This window comes from Otolemur garnettii, unplaced genomic scaffold, assembly GCF_000181295.1.
Source record: "Otolemur garnettii isolate 467f Iridium unplaced genomic scaffold, OtoGar3 scaffold00037, whole genome shotgun sequence".
NCBI classification, from domain to species: domain Eukaryota; kingdom Metazoa; phylum Chordata; class Mammalia; order Primates; family Galagidae; genus Otolemur; species Otolemur garnettii.
The window spans coordinates 11,359,200-11,379,032 of record NW_003852432.1 but is presented as its reverse complement, the minus strand read 5'-3'; the positions used below and the strand labels follow the sequence as shown (position 1 = coordinate 11,379,032).

The following is a 19,833-nucleotide window of genomic DNA, read 5'->3' as shown; positions in this document are numbered from 1 at the left end:
CTGCTTCCATACAAATTATTATTCCCATAAAATATAGGCTTGCATTTATAAACAATTAATTAATTTGGGGGTAATCCAATAAATATGGATGTCCAAATATTGAACAGTCTAAATCTTGAAATGGCCCTAAATCATATGACCTCATTATCAGATTAATGAGATTATTTCTCAAGCTTAATTTCAATTGTGCAGTTTAAACATACTTTAATCTGTCTCTGGAAGACAGAGCAACAAAGGAAACATCTGGTTGTTCTTAACTTTGGGGTGACAAACCCATTTGTTAACAGTAGCAATAGGAGGCTGACAGTGCTTGATAACAGCTCTAACATGGGGAGCTCAGCCCATAACAGATGAACCAGACACTTCAGGGAAAGCTTAAAAAAGATGCCTTTTCTAATTCAGGTTATACACTCCTTGAAAGTTCCTGCAACATAAGCACGAAAGTTTGCAGATGATTTTATCAGATCTGACAGTCTTTTCTACAGGGTAGTTTGCAATTGCCTCTCGGGGGTAGTTTAGTTGGATTTCACTGGATTTTGTAAGTAAAGGCAGGAATGTTTATAATAGGCTGGTGAACTGGAAGTCCTAAGCAGTTTGCATCACTGCCAACTTTCGGAGCATGACCCTTGACTGGTCACAGTTTGTCTGTGTTCTTGGTTTTTTTGCTAATTCTTCATTGGCAAACTGAGGTTAATCAGGAGTTACCACCACTTCTTCTATGTTTTGAACACAGATTAATAATAATTATGTTCAGACTCTAAGACTATTAAACAAAAGGTTGAACCCTAGCCAATGCAAAAGTGTTGGAAAACATTTTCATATAACCATCTTTATTATGTTTCAAAATATATTAGTCATGTATAATAGTTGCAGTGATTCTAATCAAACCCTTCAAAACATTCTGTTGTCTCCCTGTCCCACTAAGACCTGTTTATTTCCCCCTTAAATTGGTAAATTTTGTAGCCACTTTTAAATTGCCTAATTTGCTTCTGGGCCCACCAAATATACTGTTCCTAAGTTGGTTACTAAATCATTCATATTAGAATGGACAAAAGAATTTTATTGTTTTGGGCAAGGCACTAGTTAATAAGAACCACACACTGATGTACTTTCTTTCAAATATAATGTCCCCTTACATACAATACAATTAGTAAATTGTGTGGTCTCTTGCCTCTAAATGACTGGTTTCAGTAAAATTTTGATTGATAGTTAATAATTTTTAATTATTTTCATCAGACTTTGGCACTGTTTTTATAGCTGAAAAAACTGAGCCACAGACGTTAAGTGCCCAGTATTCATCAAGTTAGTGGTAATACCTAGGATTGCAGTAACTTCATGAACTCACACACTTATAAACACATTTTTTAATGGCTATCCATAAAGAAATGCTGATTAATGAAGAATGCACATTTATTTTTGTTGGTATATGATTTCCCAAGACAGGCCAATCCATTTGCATTAGTGCCAAAATTTAAATTTACCAATGGAACAGACAAGCTAATTGGGAAACGATACTATAATATGCTGCATACAAATGAAATCTTCTTTCCCAAAATGCTTTACTGATTTACTACAGGTAAAAAAAAAAAAAAAACAAAGAAAGAAATGAACATGTCTTTGGGGCTGGAAGAGTTGATACGAGAAAGAATTAGAGAAGTACCCTTCCAGAACTTTTTCCAAGTGTTGGCCTTCATTCCTCGCCTTCCAAGAGGACAGAGACTCTTCAAAAGACCCACCTGACTCTCTGTCATCTGATCCTTCCCTTGTTTCTCACATTCCCTAGGTTCCAAAAGGAGAGCTCAGGGGTTGTGAAAACACAGGCTTTCAAGAAGGAACATTCTAGTTCCTTTTCACACACCAGAAGTCTCGGTCTTAGGCACCTAGAGCCCTCCTAGGCCACACGACTGCTGTGACCTTTGCCCTGACCTGCACAGGGCTCTCTAGAGATGAACATCATGGGCGTGTACTGCAACATCAGATGAACATCATTATTCTGTACTGCAACATCAGTCCCCAAAGACCAGGTAAGCAGAAAGGTAGCCAGGCCTTAAGTGTGGCTAACTTTGTGGACAGAGAAAGAAAATGACAGGATACCCTAAGTTCTGCTGCTCCAAGATAAACAACTGCGTCATTGGCCATAAGAGCAGAGACAGTTCGTAATAACCATAGTGGATAGTGCAGTTGTTAGAAAGAGATAGACTTAAGCCAGTGTGTAAGTCTAAATAAGTTAGATGATCTCTCTGAGCTTCATTTCCCTTGATGTAAACACAGAAAGATGATACCTAAGCTGGAGTTTTGTTATGAGGACATAGGTGGAGCTCCAAACCGTGATGGACACATGGTAGACACTTAATAAATGAGAGATGAATGGATTATACCTTTGCCTGATGTTAGGAGAAAAAGAATACGCTGAATGTGAAAATGAACCAAATCACTAACAAAATTGCAGCATCCTGTTGCAGATGGTAATTTACTTTTAATTTTTCTGCCTGGATTTTACTATGTCTTCTGATCAAAACTGTGATACTTGTAGCTTGTAGCCTAGTTGTCTTGTCCTCAATATTGAATATGCCCTGTTATATTTTTAGATAACTTAACATTGCATATTTATTTTTAGAGAGCCCTGCTACAAATAAATGACCAACACACATCAACATAAAAGCAGTTCATACTTGAAGTGCCCCATTGTAATCCTCTATATTTGGCATTTTCATTCTTTAAAGTGGGGTTTCCCAAAGCATGTTAGCTATAAAATTAGTTTTTTACGAAATTGACACTGACTATGTCACAAAGAAGCAAAAGCATTCCATGGTCAATTAAAGTTGGAAGATGGTAGGGTAAGTGAAGAAGGCTTTGGTTTTTTAAATTTCTGTTGTGTTTTCCACATGAATTTCCAGAAACTTCAATATTCTAATGTGCATTATGTATATGGTATCTCTAAATAGGTCATAGGAATCTTACATTTCCAAATCTTATTTGCCCAAAGAAATGATATGAAGAACCAGCACCTGATTTGTTCTATTGTCTTTCTCTGGAGACATTCAACATAGGCGCAGTATAATAGGGGTGACAGGGTAGGGGAAAAGGGAAAAACAGAGAGAGAAGAAGTACAAGAATAAATACTATAAGGCAGGGATCACAACTCCTAAAGCCTATAATAAACAAAAGTGACATCAAAACAGAGGTGTGCAGGATGCAATCCAAGAGCAGATGGTAGGTCAATGGCAAACTCCATAACATAATCTGTCTGCCTTGATTCAAACTTTTAAAAAGCATTCTATGTGCCTATTTCTGTCTGTGGGCCCTATGCAACACAGATTGCTAGAATGGAGTCCCTGTTTTGAAGAGATTGCTTTCATTTTTATCTCAAAAGCAGCACCAACTTGAAGGGCACCTTCAATGATCCAAATTTGAATGTACTGAAGGACGAGCAGAAATGATGTAGCATATTCAGAGTTGACTGTTTCTCTCTTGACCAGAACAACCATTAGGCTGTTTCAAGGTCAATAGACGGGATCCTGTTAATGGTTCAGCATTATGTGTGATCCACAAGCGTGTGGATAAGAACAGCTCATGGCTTTGAAGCACTTACCATGTGTATTTTACCAGACAGTCTTCCGTGCGCCTTACTTGTAGCTCCTCATGTCATCCTCACAATAACCCTATCATGATCCCCACTTTACAGATGAGACGGAGAGTGTAATCCACTGGCCTGTAGTCACAGAGGCAGAGCTGGGATCAAAAGACAGGTCTTCTGGTTCTAAAATCTAGATTCTTAACTACTATGCTAACCTCAGTGTTGGAGATGTCCTACTTTCCGTTTCAAGAGTATGTCAATTTTGAATGACTTTGGCTTCCGGTGAAAGAAACCCCAGATAACAGTGTCCAGATCAAGTATTTTTTTCCACAATACAAGAAATGTGGAAGCAGGTATCTACTCAGCTTGGTGCTGCAACTTAGCAGTGTCAGCACCAACTTCTCCACTCTTGGTCACAAGACGGCTACCTCTCCACTGGACACCAAATAGAAAAACAAGAAAGCAAGAAGGGGAAAGGTGTGGCAACCAACTTCTTAGGTCTCTTTAATCTGGAAACGAAACTCTTTCCCACAAGGCCTCATCAGACTTCAGCTTATGCCTCATTGCCAGAATAATGATATCCCATGGCCACATCTGGCTGCAGAGAAGTCTGGAAAAATGAATATTTCTCTTTCCAGCCCCAAGGCTGGAGGCAGGCAAGGGAATATTTATTTGGGAGCAGGTGCTGGCTTAACCAGCCAACAGTCTGGGCCACAAGAAGTTTGGTTGGGTTAGAAAAATACCAACAGAACTTCATCATACTGTGTGTCACTCATGCCATGGATCCACAGAAAGTTAAACAGCAGCAAACTAAAGGTCGTTGCAAAACCAAAATTCAACCATAGAATTCTTATCACCTCTTAAAAGTATCTGCTTCCATCTATTTCCAAAAATATGAAATTACATCTAACGATTTTGCTGACCAGACCTATCTAGGTAGTATATAAAAATTATCTGACTTTCACATAACTCAGATACTGTTAGTTATATTATTCTTAGTTACATTATTTTTATAAACTGTTATCTCCTTATTTTGGTTAATAAATCAAAATGATAATTTTCAATACAGTTTCAAAATGGGATTGAAATCTGTCAGTAATTAAAAACTAGGAAGTTTCAGTGCTGAAAATATATGATAGGATGTTTGAATTTATAATCTATTTTATTTCCCAGTTTGCATGGGCTTTTCTGGGTCTTTCTACAACTTTAATTGTAATTTTTTTCTTTTATATTTTTATCGCAGCACTCAACTCGGAAAACCTGTTAAGGCAACTACATAACGTGATCGAAAAATCCAGTTAACATATTGCTATGGAAACCAGGAAATAGAAACAGCGCTCTAATCGTTTCTTTCTACACCCATGGCTGTGTGTGTGCGTGTGTGTGAAAATTGATTAATTTATTTACCTTTTATTGAAAGCTGTTACTGAAACCAAAATCTATAACTGATCTGTCCATAAATAGGCCCAGTGCCTTACAAACCCATATATTCAATATGAACCGCACTTAATGTTAAATTATGCCATGTAATTAACAGGAAATCTTCAGTAGGCTCGCTTCGTGTGGCGTGAGCTGCTTTGTACCCTGTACTGCAGTTTGAGAGCTGGGTTCTAACCTTGCCTCTTTTACTAACCAGCTGTATTCCCTAGAACCTGTTAAGGACTATTTCTTCATCTGCAAAACGGTTCAGTGCAAGACTCTAATAATGTAATGGGAACTTTCCTTTTCCACAAAATTGGGGGATCCCTTTTGAGGATTGAAACAGCTCTGTGTAGTTTCTGCTAACCTAACTGGCACATAGTAAGCTCTTGCAAATGATTAACTATTCTTACTGTATTTTTCTATTTTTTTTACTCTGCAGTAAATATGATCTGAACCTGCAGAGTAACTTTTCTTTTGTCCCACGACTTTAAATAACCAACAGATCCGTGTCTCATTACATACTGCCATTACTGAATGAGCCCTTACGAGAGCTGGAAAGAACTCAAGTTCTAACAGGCAATGCTGTTCCTTTGATACTATTACCTTTGAGTATGTTCATACGCGCTGGTAAGATAGTGTCAATTCTTGCATCTGAAATATAAAAAGTTATCCTGACACAATCTTAATACCTTTCACTGGGGCCCCCAAATCTTTTCTTTTTAAGAACATTATATGGTTTCAACATTCAAGAATTACACTTTTGTTCTGTTTCGCTTGTTCATTGCTATTTTTCTACTTATTTAATCAACCTGTTTCTGGCTATTTAAAAAGTTAAAGAAATCGATGTCTCCTGGGGTTAAACTCCTCTGCTGTTCCTCCTTACAGAAATCTGAGTTATACTAGTAGAGGATAATCATTGCATAATGAAGTCATTGGGAGAATTAGTCCATCCCCTCCTACCTCTGTCTCTAACAATAAACTCCTTGTTTGCGCGGTGCCCAAATCTCTCCCTACCCGGGTAAGCGGCAGGCGGCTAACCCAGAAGTGGGAGAGACAGAGCAGAGCCTCGCGCTGTCCCCGCGGCCAGCGCAGGAGTGTGCGGAAGGTGCGCGCCACGCGCTCTGAGCGCTGGGTAACACTCGCCGCCCAAGCACCAGGAGGGGGAGACTCGGTCCCGCTTAGCTCCCGCCTGCTCAGCTAACTCCAGCCTGCCTGAGCCAGGGTAGGAGAGAGCGCGCGGCCAAGGCGAGAAAACTTCCCCACCTAGAAAGTTTCACCTTGTCGTGGGCGGGGCAGGGGCGGGAGGAAACGCGACCCCCGCGGGGCCGGGCGCGGCGCAGGAAGGGTGGGGGCCAATTTCCCCCTCCGGGTGGTGCCGATCGGTACCTCGGCGGTCCCCGGGCCGGCGGACGGGGCGGCCCAGACAGCGCGCGAGACCGACAGACGCGTGCGGGGACGCGCGTGCGAACGCAGCGGTCGGGTCGCCTGGCGGTGCCTCCAGCCGGGACGCGCCCGGGCCGCCTGGGGCCGTGCGCACCGATGCCCGGCTGAGTCACCCGCCGGGCAGCGCGCGGGTGGGAAGGGGCGGAGGGAGCGCGGCGGGCGGCGGCGGGCGGGGCGGGCGCTCCACTCGGCCCCGCCGCAGGTGACCCGGAGGCCCTCGCCGCCCGCAGAGCGCCCCGAGCGCTTTGTGAGTAGATGCGGAGCCTGGAGGAGGGCGCGAGCCAGATGCGGGGCGACAGCTGACTCGCTGTGAGGAGGCGCGGAGCGTGCGGGTGGTCCCTGCGCCGCTGACTTCTCGGGTTCTTGAGCACCGCAAGGTAAAACTAAAGACCCCCTTCAAATCCCGCACCCCACCCCTCGCCCAGCGCTTCTGTTTTCTTTGTTCCCCGAAGAGATCTAACTGCTATTCCAAAGGGCAAGATCACAGAGGAGGACTAGAGTTTAGGGCAAACTGAAGGCAGGGGCGGGCGGGCGGGCGAGTGGCGGGGAGAGGACGGCAGAACTCGGCTGGGGCTTGTCGTTGGGGGTGGTGGTGCTTGTGATGGCCACCTGTATGACTCAGGACGGAGAGGGGCGCTGGGGCGGTGGGTAATGTATGACTGTGAGGGCCCAGCAAGTTTCAAAGCTGTGATCTGACTCAGCCTTTACAAAAGGGATCCAGTCGCCCTGTCCCAGGGTGATGCAGCCGGCAAGGTTGGAGCGGAGCGGCTTCCTTGTTCCCAGCCCCGTTTTATATGCATTATGTAGGAGTCTTTCCAAGGGGCAGGTGTCTCTGTGAAGGTCTGTGTTCCTCATTTCTGCAAACACACAGCTTGTGATCCATCAGTTTCGATCGTACCTTATCTCTTTGCTGAGGCTTGTGGAGGACATCTGTCTTATTAGGTGAAATAGATTAGAAGCAGAGGCCGGGCAGTCTCGCTAGTACTGGTGCTGACCCAGTCATTAAAGAAAGCACCGATGAAAGTACTTCCGCGGACTATTGCCAAGGCAGAATTTACTCCAAAGCGCGGTTTCCCATTCATACCTTTTATGTTTTAAAAGAGCCATTTGCTAATTTGGCAGTTGGTGAGGGTTCCAGTGGCTCATGCATGAATAGTGTATTTTACCTGATCCCAGTTTTATGTTCAAAGGAGCCCTTAGGCAGAATGAAATATTGTCAACTCTCTTAGGCAAAATAATCAGGATACCCTAATTGCCACGTTAAGATGGTCAGTGACTATAGGAGGACTGTAAAAACTGCCACTAGCGAGAATATAGACTATCTGGACCCTTTCCTGAATGTTAAGAAGATTGTTCACATTCTGTAGCGTTGGGCGGAGGTTTACTCTGTCGCTTTCATCAGCCAGACACATGCACATTGCCATGCAAATAGATTCAGGAAAACATTATATTCCCGTACAGCTAAACTATTATAGCTGACTAATGAATTTTCTCTGCATGAAGATGATCTGAAAATGATGTACATCATGTTTCTCTCTGCTATTGGGACATAAATTGTGCTTTTATGTAAACAGTGTACAGGGTGCCTGGATTATTTATTTACAGGTAGATAGAGCTTTTCTTTCCAGCTCTCAGCTCACTGTGCTTTGTCTTAAACACGCAAAACTTACATAATGGAACAGAGTGAAGTACTTCGGTTCCAATCATTGCGAGTCTGTAGTGGATTCAATGTTTATTCTTTCTGAACTGCTGAATAACATAGGGGAAATTTACATCGTTCCTAAGAAATTTTTGTAGTACCAAAACTAAGCCTGATCCCTATACAATATACTAGTATTGTATAAATTCTGTTTGGTTTTCAAACTTAACGGTGGATAAACCTATAGTTCTTAACTTAACTATATGTTGATGGAATGTATGGTATATAGAGGGTGATGAGCTGATGACTGCTTTTTCAAAGATGGCTTTGTTCTTGGTACATCACAGTAGGGGGTTACATTAGATGGATATTACAAGCTTTCAGAATTAGTGCATAAAGTTTATCTGAATGATATTATGTACCAAAGCCAGTCAGTATGAAAGCTCAGACCTAATATTTTTACTACTTTTAAGTCTACAATAAAAGAAAAATGAAACTTTCTAAGTAGGAGAAATACCCATATTTTATAAATGTCTTTTAAGACTACTAAGCACATGCTTTATGTTCATCTTAAAATGTTTTAAAAAATTGGTTCAATGAAGGCAAGACTAAGAAATAAATTTTAAAAATCAATTTCCTAAGCTGTTGGTAAAAAAAAAAAATAGTTCAAAAAGCATTCGTCTAATTTTTCTTTTGCAAACCTATGCAGTACTCTCAAATAAACTTTTTATCACATGTGGTCATCTCAAAACAAAGAGAATAACTCAAAAGGGCTGACGGGTTCTCAGGACACCCACTTTCTCTTAAGTGTCTGCACGTAGATATGGTAACCCAGGCATGGTGAGCATGTTCAGTGCACCTCCTGTCTGTCTGGCCCTGGCCGCCTCATTTCTTTCCCTTGGCTTGGTCAGAGCTACTTCCAAGCCCTTCTGAGCCCTATTTCTTCAGTCAAGTTTCCAAGTTTCTTCTTTGTTATTGATGATTCTCAGCAGAGTCATCTATGCTTTCTTTTCCCTGCCCCTGAGATTTCCCCTGATCCACTGTGTTTCTTCATGGGACTCCCAATTTCCTAATTGTGCCCCCTTAAGGAAAGAAAATATATGCAGAAACTCAAGTGCCAGGGAGTTCACCTTTCCTGGCAAATGTATATTGAAACTAGAGTTCTGGAGAACAAGCCCTCAGGGCAGAATTTCTTCATAGGCTTTGCTCCATAAAGAAGAAATACACGCCTAGTCACTTCTCCGTAATAAGTGATAGCTACCTTGACTAATATTTCAGGATCACTTTGATTGGGACACTAACTTGCTACCGGGCCCACATTTGCCTTGCCCCAAATAGTTAAAAACTGTACATTGAGCATTATATGTGTTAAGTACGAAGAGAACATTAAAAAGGAAAAGGGAAGAAAGGGAATCTACCCTTGAAGAGTTAACAATCTAGATATAAAACGAACCCAATTCCATAATTATTAAGGGTACATCACATGAGAGAAACATTAGAAATCATCCCATTTGCTATTAAATAATATGTATTTTTAAGAAATCAAAAGACTGGAAATTAAGGACCTTAAAATTTTTAACATGCTTTTGTATGTATCATCTTTCTGTTACTAAAACAACCTCACAGGATCAACAATGCTAATATTAATGTCTTAACATTCCTATGTTGTAAGCAAGGAAACCGAATATGAGACCATCCCTGTGCTATCTCAATAGCACCATCCTGCCTCTTCCCAGCCATCAGTGAAGAGGAACTATTAGAAGCATTTTCCAGTGAGGCATAGGTTGGGATCCTGAAGTTAGTGATAGATGATGAATATAATAATATTTCTAATCCCTGAAGATTTTCTCCCCTTCTCTTTCTCTACTTATTTTTTTTCTTTCTCTTTTCATAGTAAGATGTACCAAGAAAAGGATTAATTTATATGTGTGGGGTATTTTGCTCCTGTTATCAGATTAAGAGCTGTGAGTAATTTTGTAATCTATCCTTTTATCAGAAAGGCGGTTCTCAGATATCTCTTCAGCTGTGTTAAATAGTTTAGTATATTCCCCTTGGGATTTGTTTCAATAAAAACATCCAGTAAAATCTGATTACTTTGCTTTTCATGGGACGAAATGAAGAAAGTGTTTTAATAAGCTGTAAAACTTAATTGAGAGAAAAATCACACGTGTGGCATTTGTGGCAGGAGGTGTGAGCACAGTGAAATAAAAAGCGGTCAACTTTGTAATCACATACCCAGGTATACATATTTCTTTCTGTGCCTGTGTAAATTTGTGCAAGTATGTTTATGCAGGTTACTCTCGGTGACTTTAATTTCTGTAATAAATTATGTGGCCACAGAGCCCCTGGAAATTACGCACAGGTCTACAGGCTGTATAAATTATACAAGGGACAATAGAATTTGAAAATGTATTTTTCCTAATATAGTAAAAGATATCAATTATTAAATGTAGTTAGAGAAGTACCACTTCTGGTGAAAGCCAGGTTCTGGTACCCCAAGAATGTGATTGAGGATTTAGTCATTCATTCGGGATAAATTGTTGGGCACCTACGAAGTGTAGTTCTAGACTCTGGCATTTCAGTAGAGAATAAAACAGACAAAAATCTTGACCTAATGATGCTCTGTTCTATTAAGATAGGCAAACAATAAAGAAATAGATAACTAAAATGTGTTTATGCCAGCTGATGTTAATAGCTCAAGGAAAAATAAAGGGGTGAAGGGGAATAGGGACTGTCAAGGATAAAAGGGGATGAGGTGGTGATTAAAAAATTCAGTAGTGAGGTCTAGGAAGGCGCACTTCAGAGGTGACCTTTGATCTAGAACCTGAAGGGGATGCAGGAGTGAGCCTTGTGCTCAGGACTGTAGTCTCATCTTGTGTTTTCTGAAATTGTGCAGTATACCCCTTGCACAGCTGTCCACAAAGTTCCTGCGTTTTTAGGGAGATGCCAGTGCCTGCCATAGTTAGCTACAGTCTCAAAGATGAAGGTACAGGAGTGGCCCATCCATTTGGTTTATTGGATATGAAAGAGGACAACCCATACTATTTTACTGCATTTGCCTAGCCCCATCTCCTTACCCCATCCTTGATCAGAGACACTGCTCCATTTGGGAAACTTCCCTTCTTATTTTCCCCATTGTGCGGGTGGCCCACTGGTATTTATTGAGAGTAATAACCATGGCTGCTGTCGCCGATCCTTTCCGTCGTGTAAGTCTAGGGACAGCGCAGGCTTGCTGATTGACAGAGTGCTGCCTGTCTGCTGTGTACTCCTTATTCTCCGGCTTTTCCTTCCTTTCCCCTTGCCAGTGTTAAACCACCATCTCGGATTGTCTTCCTCTTTTCTTACTCCCCCCTCATCTATATCATGTATCGAGATTTGCAAATAGGTAACTTACATGAGTAAAACCAACCATTTCACTAGGGCCTGCCAAACTGCTTAGGAGAAGCCCCTCTGAGAGAGGGCAGTGATTGTCTGGCTTCATGAGAGCTACCGAGAGGTCCGGTGCAGGGCTCATGAGGTCATACCTTCCAGATTTTCCAGAGAAGCTAGAAATCTCCCTATTTTAAAATGTTGACTCAATATCTTTAAAATATCATACAGCCTAGAGTGACAAGAAGTCTGCAGCCCTTCTTATGGGCTCCTTGTGTTGCCAGCTGCTGCAGCACACGTGGCCAAAGCACCTCAGGACGGCTTCTACAAAAGATTTGATTTTTCTAGAATTCTCAGAAAAGTCTCTGGAAAGAATTCTCTAGGAAATCAAGCAATTTAAAAAAGAAAACAATATTTTATAATTCATTACCTCTTGGCACATACTTACATTTTTAAACTCACCAGCCCACATGCTTTGCGTCAAACTATGTATATATTTCTAAACTAAAGGATAATCTAGTTATTTCATTCTCAGACTGAAGTAGTCATTTTCTGAAACCTGAATCTATCATAGTTTTGTGCATAACTTTCATTTCCAAGTTCTCTGATTCAGAATAAACTCTCTCTTTGGAATATTGGCTCCCTTTTTTTCTGTTTTGGAAATGCCTGAACTTCACATATTGTTATTCCCCTGCCATTGAAATTCAAAATGTACACTGCCTTGCTGGTTTCCAGGTCCCTTTAAAAGCAATCAGATCAGCGTTGCAATCTATTTTTCCAAAGGAATAAAAACTCACCAGGTTGTGCGCTGACTTGTTTTCTTTAATCCTAAAAACTCAGCGAAATGCCCAGGCTCGCAGCCTTCCGGAAGGCCATTGTGTTAGAAAGGAAGATTATGTACTGTATTTCTTCCTAGTATTTTAAATGCAAATATAATAATATATCATGAAACAGTGCTCATATTAAGATCAGTGGCCTTTTCCTGTTTTGAAATGATCTCGTGTTCCCTCATAGTTGGAAATCTGAGGCAGCACCCAGACTGTCAGGTCCAGTTTGAATAGTATGTTAGAAAAAAAAAAAAAAAGAATGACTTGGGAATTAAAAAGTATTCCAAAGTACTCCAGCTGCTTGATAAGACCAGAGAAGAATTTATCATTTTTAATGCTTTATTAAAAATATTAAGAACATTGAGAACTGCAGACTTTTAAAATAATGTAGTCTTTGGAAGTCAGAGAAAAAAAGAGGTTGAGTAAATTTGTTTATCAGAGGTAGCTTGCTTCCTTTGGTCCTAATCATGTGAAAGGAAGACCAGCCAAGTTTGGGGTCCATAAGACAACTCAAAGTAGCTTTAAAACTAAGTTTTGGCTTTGCTTAGAACCAGAGTGTGTTTAGACCAGCATTTTAGCTCTTAAATTTTAAACCTAGGGGTCTTTTAAGAGACATTTAATCCATGTGTTTTTGATTCACTAAATCTTAAATCATTACCCATAAACTGTATGTCCCTCTGAGCTCTTTGAAGTCTAAGCAATCTTTGAAATCATATAAGGCCCTTTTGTTCCAGAAAAATAGGAAGTAAGTTTTTGCTAAGGGTCAGTAAACAGTATCCTCAAAAACCCGAGTTAGGTCTCAAATCCCAAAACCATGACCGAATGGATGTTTGAATGAGTATTAATGCCTTGTCCTATGCAATGTGAAAAATAGAAGGACTCTTAAAGACCTTGTTTGCCAGTAATACTCATTGTCATCTTCCCTGACCCCACGAAAATGATTTTGACATAACTCCTTTCTGTCGTATTGTAATATAAATATAAGGTTCAAATATTTATCATTGTATCCTCACACATAGTAGGCACTCGGTACATATTTTCTGGAATGTTAAAGGAATGGCTTTTTCTTCTGTCCAGAACCTTCCAGCTAATGTCAATCTTTCTAGTCAATATCAATATCCATCTGTTGGGTTTTGGAATGAGATCTACTCTGAGTCAGTGACCTGGTTTGATAAATTTTAAAAATAAGCCATCTAACTAAATATATGACATTTATTGAAATTCATTTTGCAGCATGAAGCAACTGCCGAGCAGAGAGTGCTGAAAATAGGAAGGAATTTCTAGGCTAATTTGATTAAATATTCAGTTGTTACCATATGCTTTCTGAAAATTGATTTGTCCCCCCATTTACTATTCCTGCCATCCGTCCTCCCCACCTTGACATGCCTTCTGATGGAAAGCTATGCACAGAAAAGGGCAGGCCGCTTGTATCTCTAAGCAAAGCCAACAAGTTCCAACAGGCACTGGGAACGCAATGCTATCATATGGGGTGGTGGAGAGGGGTACTCCACAATAATCATGGTGTTGGGTTTTGCTTCAAATTAAATGGATGACACATCTCTGAACTCTATTGTGTGGGGAAAAAACACCTTCTTACTGTAGTTAGATTTCCTGTTTGTGAGTGTGTATTTTCTGGTAACTAGACTTCCCCTATGGACTAGGCACAGATATGTAGCTTGAAGGGCAGTTCAAATGCACATGATGACAGTGCTGGCTGCTTTGGAGACACCAACTGCTTGTCTCACTAACAGTGATTTTAAACTTTTTTGTATCACGGCACACTGGACCCTATATATGAACTTCCGTGGCACACTTAAATTATGTTGATCACAAAAAAAGAGTATAAAAAAGGAATATACTTGACTGTGCTTTGAACTTCTTTCGAAACTAATTTAATTAATGATCTTTAAAATTTTTCACAGCACACCTAAGATCCTCTCACAGCACTCTGGTGTACCACAGCACACCCGTTAAAAATCACTGCTCTAAGGGAAAAGGTAGCACTGAAACACAGACAGTGAGATCTTTCTTAATACCATGTTGTAGATTTCTCAATGCTCATCACATTTAATCCTCAGAAAACCTTTCCTGATCAAAAGTCTGTAGTTTTAATGTAACATTGGGAGTGACAGAATTTGGCAATTTCTTATATCTTATGTGGATAGGGGGAGAAAAATAAAAATTATATTATTTTGTGTATTTGAGATAAAGGTTCTCTTAGATGAATCTGAAGGTTTACTGACTACACACATCATCATTAAAGCTTATTTTGACATTTAATTGGAGATAGCACTGTATCGGCAGTGACTTATTTATGTAGCGTAGACATGCCTATTTTTTGTTTCCGTGGCAGACCAAACCATCATTGGTCTGAGCCCATATCAATGTGTTTGTACACATTCATGCTTACATGATTTTTAAACTCCAATTAAAAGACCTCACAACTTGATAAATAAACAAATGCCTTGAGCAAGCGTAGCTGAACTTAAAAAAAATTTTTTTGAAACGACTCTCATGGCACACATGAAGAACATAGATAATGCAGCACAATATCCAGAGGTTTTGATGGGGTATTAGATCAGTGAGATAAGGGGAGGGAAAGGAGGATGGATGCCTTGCAGGGTCAGGGGCTTGGCTGCACTGTAAGTCACAGAGTGTCCTGTTAGGAACCAGGCTGCCTGGTCTCTCGGCAGAAAAGAGGCAGGTCCACACAGGGAAATTGGTAGGGCATGTGCATGGGAAGCAAAGTCTAGACCTCCTCCAACTTCTGTCACCTGTGGTTTGATGCTGGGAGAAGACACAATGTTATCTATCCAGTCTTAAATTAGGCTTCCTACTCTATTCTCCCCATAGCTACCAGTACCAATAATAGGAATATGTAGCAGAAATAAAAAAGGCTTTAATTCTGAGTATCAGTGGCATGTCCTAAGCACTCTCAAACACTCTAAATGAAATTCCTCTTCTCAGAGGAAATCATAATATTAAAAGAAAAACCAGACAAATTTGTAAAGATTTTACACCATTTTCATGACTAAATTTTTTTAGCCTATCACCTCATTATAATCTATAAATTACTATTGAGACCAAAAGTTATGGCCTAAAAACTGTATTTATGGTCATTTTCCATTGAGATATCATCTGCTATGGATGTGTATTAGTTTTCCTGAGGGATATTGTCTTGAGAACTTATCTTTGGGCCTTGACTATACAAAGTTCATGCTAGAGTATGCCTAGAAATTACATTTTTATATTCTAAACATGAAATCAGACAGTGATCTAAAGAGCTGAAGGAGACAGGACCCAATTATAAGAGGGACTTTACTTAATAAATGCAATCAGTATAACCAAATTCTTTGTGCCCTCAATGAACCCCAAACAATAATAATAATAAATAAAAAGGTATATATAAAGAGAGCTGAAGGAAGGTCATATCAAGCCTTGCCTTTGCTCTGTGTCTTTTTGCTCCTCTGAGTCTTAGGTGACCCATATTCCTCTGACACCAGTTGATGGCTACCCTGTCCAAGTCTCACCACACCTGATTAAGACAAAGATAGCAAACAAATAGAATCATGTGGGACACACTGTCCAAAATGAGCCTCCAGTCTCACTATTATCTGGTTAAGACAAAAACAGCAAACAAATAGACTCCTTTAGGACGTAGGTGAACCTTTGAGCTTCAAATAATTACCTTATCATCATTCTTAATGAGTACCAAATAGTGCAGAGTTTTAAGTTCTATTAAATTGTATAAAAGCAGCCAAAGCAGAGATTGTTGATAGAAAAAGAAAAAGGTTCCTCCTAACAGAAATGAATATGCAATTTAAACTTTTCACAAATTCCCTTTCTGTCCTGTCAAAATTAAAATATTTCTAAATTTTATTTTAGTCTCACTAGCACATACTTAGGTTGTTTATTGAAATATGTCAGGGCCCAGTCTTCAAAGAGCTTACAAAAAGTCCCGTTCTTTAAATCACCAGAAAAGTGCAGATAACACCCCCGACAGTTTTATTAAGGACAATGAAAGGTGACAAGCTTCGAATCTATGTCATAAGCTGATTAATTACTTTCCAAATGTTATTAAAGATTCTAAAGGAATAGCTAGACTGGTATTCAGGATCAAGGTTCCCTCGCAATTCCTAAATGGGTTTTAATTTTCAGAGTTAGATGATCATTATATCTGATTCATTTCTTTAACGTCTTTAGACTCTCGGTTTTATTGAAAAGAGGGCAGAGTATCTGTTTCAGTGTGTTTTCTTTTCCCTGAAGTTATTCCTTGCAGAATTCAATAAAACTGGTTTTGAAATAAAAATAATCAAGTGCTGGCATTTTCTCTTAATAAAGGCCCATAGACGTGATGAATTATATAAACATTCGAAGGAATTTAAAACAGAGGTCATAATTATGTAACCATTTAATTCCCACGTTGGCCTGACAGTGTAGAAACCCAATGAGAATGGGCACTGTGCATCAGGATAAGAATTACTTGGGTGAATTTTTATTCTTTTTTGATTACTTCCCATTTGACCCGTCTAGAACACCCGCTTCTCCCACCAGCAGATTTGTTTGCTTGTCTCTGGTCTCCTTTTCCCCCATGCCCACTGTAACGATTTGAAACTCGCACCATTTGTCTTAAGCTCTTCCGTCTCTTTGACATCCCTTATTCTCAGTGTAAGATTTTCTCTTAAATTTTAGAGAGTAAACGGAAGTCCAGATGGTTTCCACGTCACCTGTTATCGCTTTCTGTCTCACAGGATGAAACAGTCTTTTCAACCTACGATCTTGATTGATCCCATTGTTCCCACACCGTCGAGCACCTTGCTCCGTCTGTCCTGGCCTCCTGTCTTTATTACCACCCTCACCATTTTTCATTCAGCCTTCACTCAACTTACTGCTTCTTCTAGAAAGAAGGAAAACAAATACGCTAGGCATCCTGATAGGATCTCGAGACACAATTTTCTTAAGTAGTCATTTTCTCTACTTCATTCCCGTTCATTCCTTAACACAGTCAACTCAAGTATTTTGTCCCGTGTTCCTAAGAAAGTGTCCTCATTCTAATCACCGGCGACCTTCTCCTTGCCTAATCTGATAGACACCCGCTTTTATCCCATTTGATCCTCTCTACATCTTACTCCTCCCTTGTTGAAAGTTCTCCTTGAGCTTTTGAAACACCACTCAAACTTCATCTCTTACCTCTCCATATTTCTTCGCTTATAACTTTTATCTTTTTACCTTTTAGAATGTGAAATTAGATTCTAATCTCTTTTAGGGTTCCACGTGAATTCCGCCTTTCTGCTTACTGAGCTTATCCATGGGTGAGCTCACTTGCCTCAGTGACTGCAGATACCCTGATGGTCCCGTGGTTCGCAAATTGCCATCTCTGACTTTCTCTGTCTCTACTCCACCGTCCCCAGGTTGGTAGCTACCTTAGAGCTGCCTCCACCGGAATGACCAACAGCAACTGCAGAGTTATTAATGAAACTAATTATTTTTGCCCCTAAAATTTTCTCTGTTTTCCCTGTCTTCCTTTATGATCCCCAAGGTAGACATTTTTTAGCCATCCTTGACTTCTCCGTCTCTCCTATGGTTGAAATCTATATTGAATCATTACCCCAGGAATCTTCTCTCTTTAACATCTTTCTAATCTAGTTTTTCCTTTCTGTCTATACTGGGAGAATCTTTGTTTGGGTTCGTTCTTTCATGTATATTAAATGGTTCTGTTTTCCATTCATTCAACGAATGATTACCAAGTCCCATGTAATGATGGCACTGTCTAAGAGCTAAAAGTGGAGCTTACAGTCTAGTGGGAGCCACAGAGAGGTAAATATTACAGCTCATTGTGGAAGGGGGAAGGCAGGTTGAATGTGTGAGCACTCGGGAACATTCCTGATCTCTTTCTAGAGGGTGAGAAAGGCCTCAGAGAAGGCTTCCCAGAAGAACTGTTACTCAAGGTGAGGCCTGAAAAGAGACTGTGCGTTATCCAGGTAAAGGTGAGAGCAAGAGTGTTCCATGAAGGGAATCCACATGGGCCGAGACTCAGGGTAGGAGAGCACATGGCTTGCTTTACTAACAGGGTGAGGGCAGAGTGGCGAGAGCCTGGATTTCTAGTGTAGTGATGGCAAGAAACAAGGCTGGAGAGTGAGGCAGAAGCCAAATTACACATGGCTTTCAAGTTCTGCTGTGTTCTTTTCAGCACAGAAGTGACAGAATCAGATCGTCAGCTTAGAAAGTTATCTCTGCTTTGTTGGGGACCAGATTATAAGGGCAAGAATGGAGAGGCAAGCCCGGCAAGGAAGCTGTTGTCACCCAGGTGAGAAGTGCCACTACCCTGGACTACAGAGATGGAGGCAAAGGACAGGTGGACATGTTTAAAACAGCTGCAGGAGGGAATCAAGGATGGTGTCCTGGAAATGCAGGAAATGCTAGGCACTGGGACCGGCTGTGGAGTGGGAGGGCGGTTTCCACGGGAGATGACGGAGGAGCAGTAGCATGTCCACCTGTTCCTTAGAGCCTTTGTCTTGTGCATCCTCTTCCCCCAGCCTGTGAGCTTAGGAGGCCGCAGGGCTGAGTCCTCCTCTCCTCCTTCTCTACACTCCTGGCCTTGGTGGTCTCATCCAGCCTCGTGGCTTTTCAGATACTCTGTTTGCTGACAACTTCTTAATTGCAGTCTCTAGCCCAGACCCATCTCCTTAACTCCAGGACTCAAACATCTAACCACATGCCCAGCAAAACATCCTAAACATGAACAGAGCTAGACCTCTGGTCTTCTCACGTCCAACCTGCTTCACCTACCAGCATCTTCATGACAGTAACTGTCAAAGTCATTCTTTGGAATGAATGGTTTCCTTGGTGGTCTCATGCAGCCTCGGTAACTGTCAAACTCATTCTCCCCATTACAAAAAGCCAAAATGCTTGGAGTATTCTTAATGATGCTTTTTTTTTTTTTTCTCACACATCTCTTATCCAAATTCATCAACAAATCCTATTATCTCAGTCTTCAAAATATAACCAGAATTACTCCCCTCTCACCCAACCCAGCCTTTCTTCCCTGGCCAAGGCTGCCTGTATCACTCACCTGGAGTGCCATAGTAGCTTCCTAGCTGGCCTTCCTGCTCCACTTGGGCCCTGTGCCATCCCCTGCTACCAGCGGTTTTCTCCCACACTTGGTCCGATGATTCCATTCAAACATATCCCTCCTACCTTAATACTCTGCAGTGACTCCCCATTTCACGCCAATAAAAGTCCAAATCGCACAGTGGCCCGCAAGGCCCTGAATGCTCTGATTCTTTGCCCTCTCTGATCTCATCTCCTGATCACCAAAGTCCAGGCTTACTGGCCCCTTGGCTCTGCCCAGATACCCCAGGCCTGCTCTCAGTTTTGTCCTTCTGGACTCTACCCAGAAATTTCTTCTCCCATCTCAGATGGCTGAATCCTCCCCTATTTCAACTCTTTCCTCAAAAGCTGTCTTTCTGATTTTCAAAGCTGCAAACTGTCTTTTGACCTTCCTTCCAGGCAGTCCTGATTCCCAAGTCCTGCTCTTTTCACTCTTGTCACCCCCC

General features: G+C 40.9%; 1 protein-coding gene across 2 annotated transcripts in view; it reads left to right on the top strand.

Annotated features, from left to right (window-relative positions):
- The first annotated feature begins 6,640 nt into the window (after positions 1 to 6,640).
- The window catches only part of MET (MET proto-oncogene, receptor tyrosine kinase), a 115,307-nt gene continuing 102,114 nt past the window's right edge, over positions 6,641 to 19,833 (top strand). Inside the window, exon 1 of one of the 2 annotated variants that reach the window (XM_023513203.1) lies at positions 6,641 to 6,819. Coding sequence is in view for 1 of the 2 variants with exons in the window: in XM_012805169.2 (XP_012660623.2) it covers positions 18,545 to 18,584 (40 nt within the window). In the remaining variant the exon portion in view is untranslated. Of the gene's footprint in view, positions 6,820 to 18,505; positions 18,585 to 19,833 lie in introns of those variants that run through there. The other variant, XM_012805169.2, reaches the window with a different exon arrangement.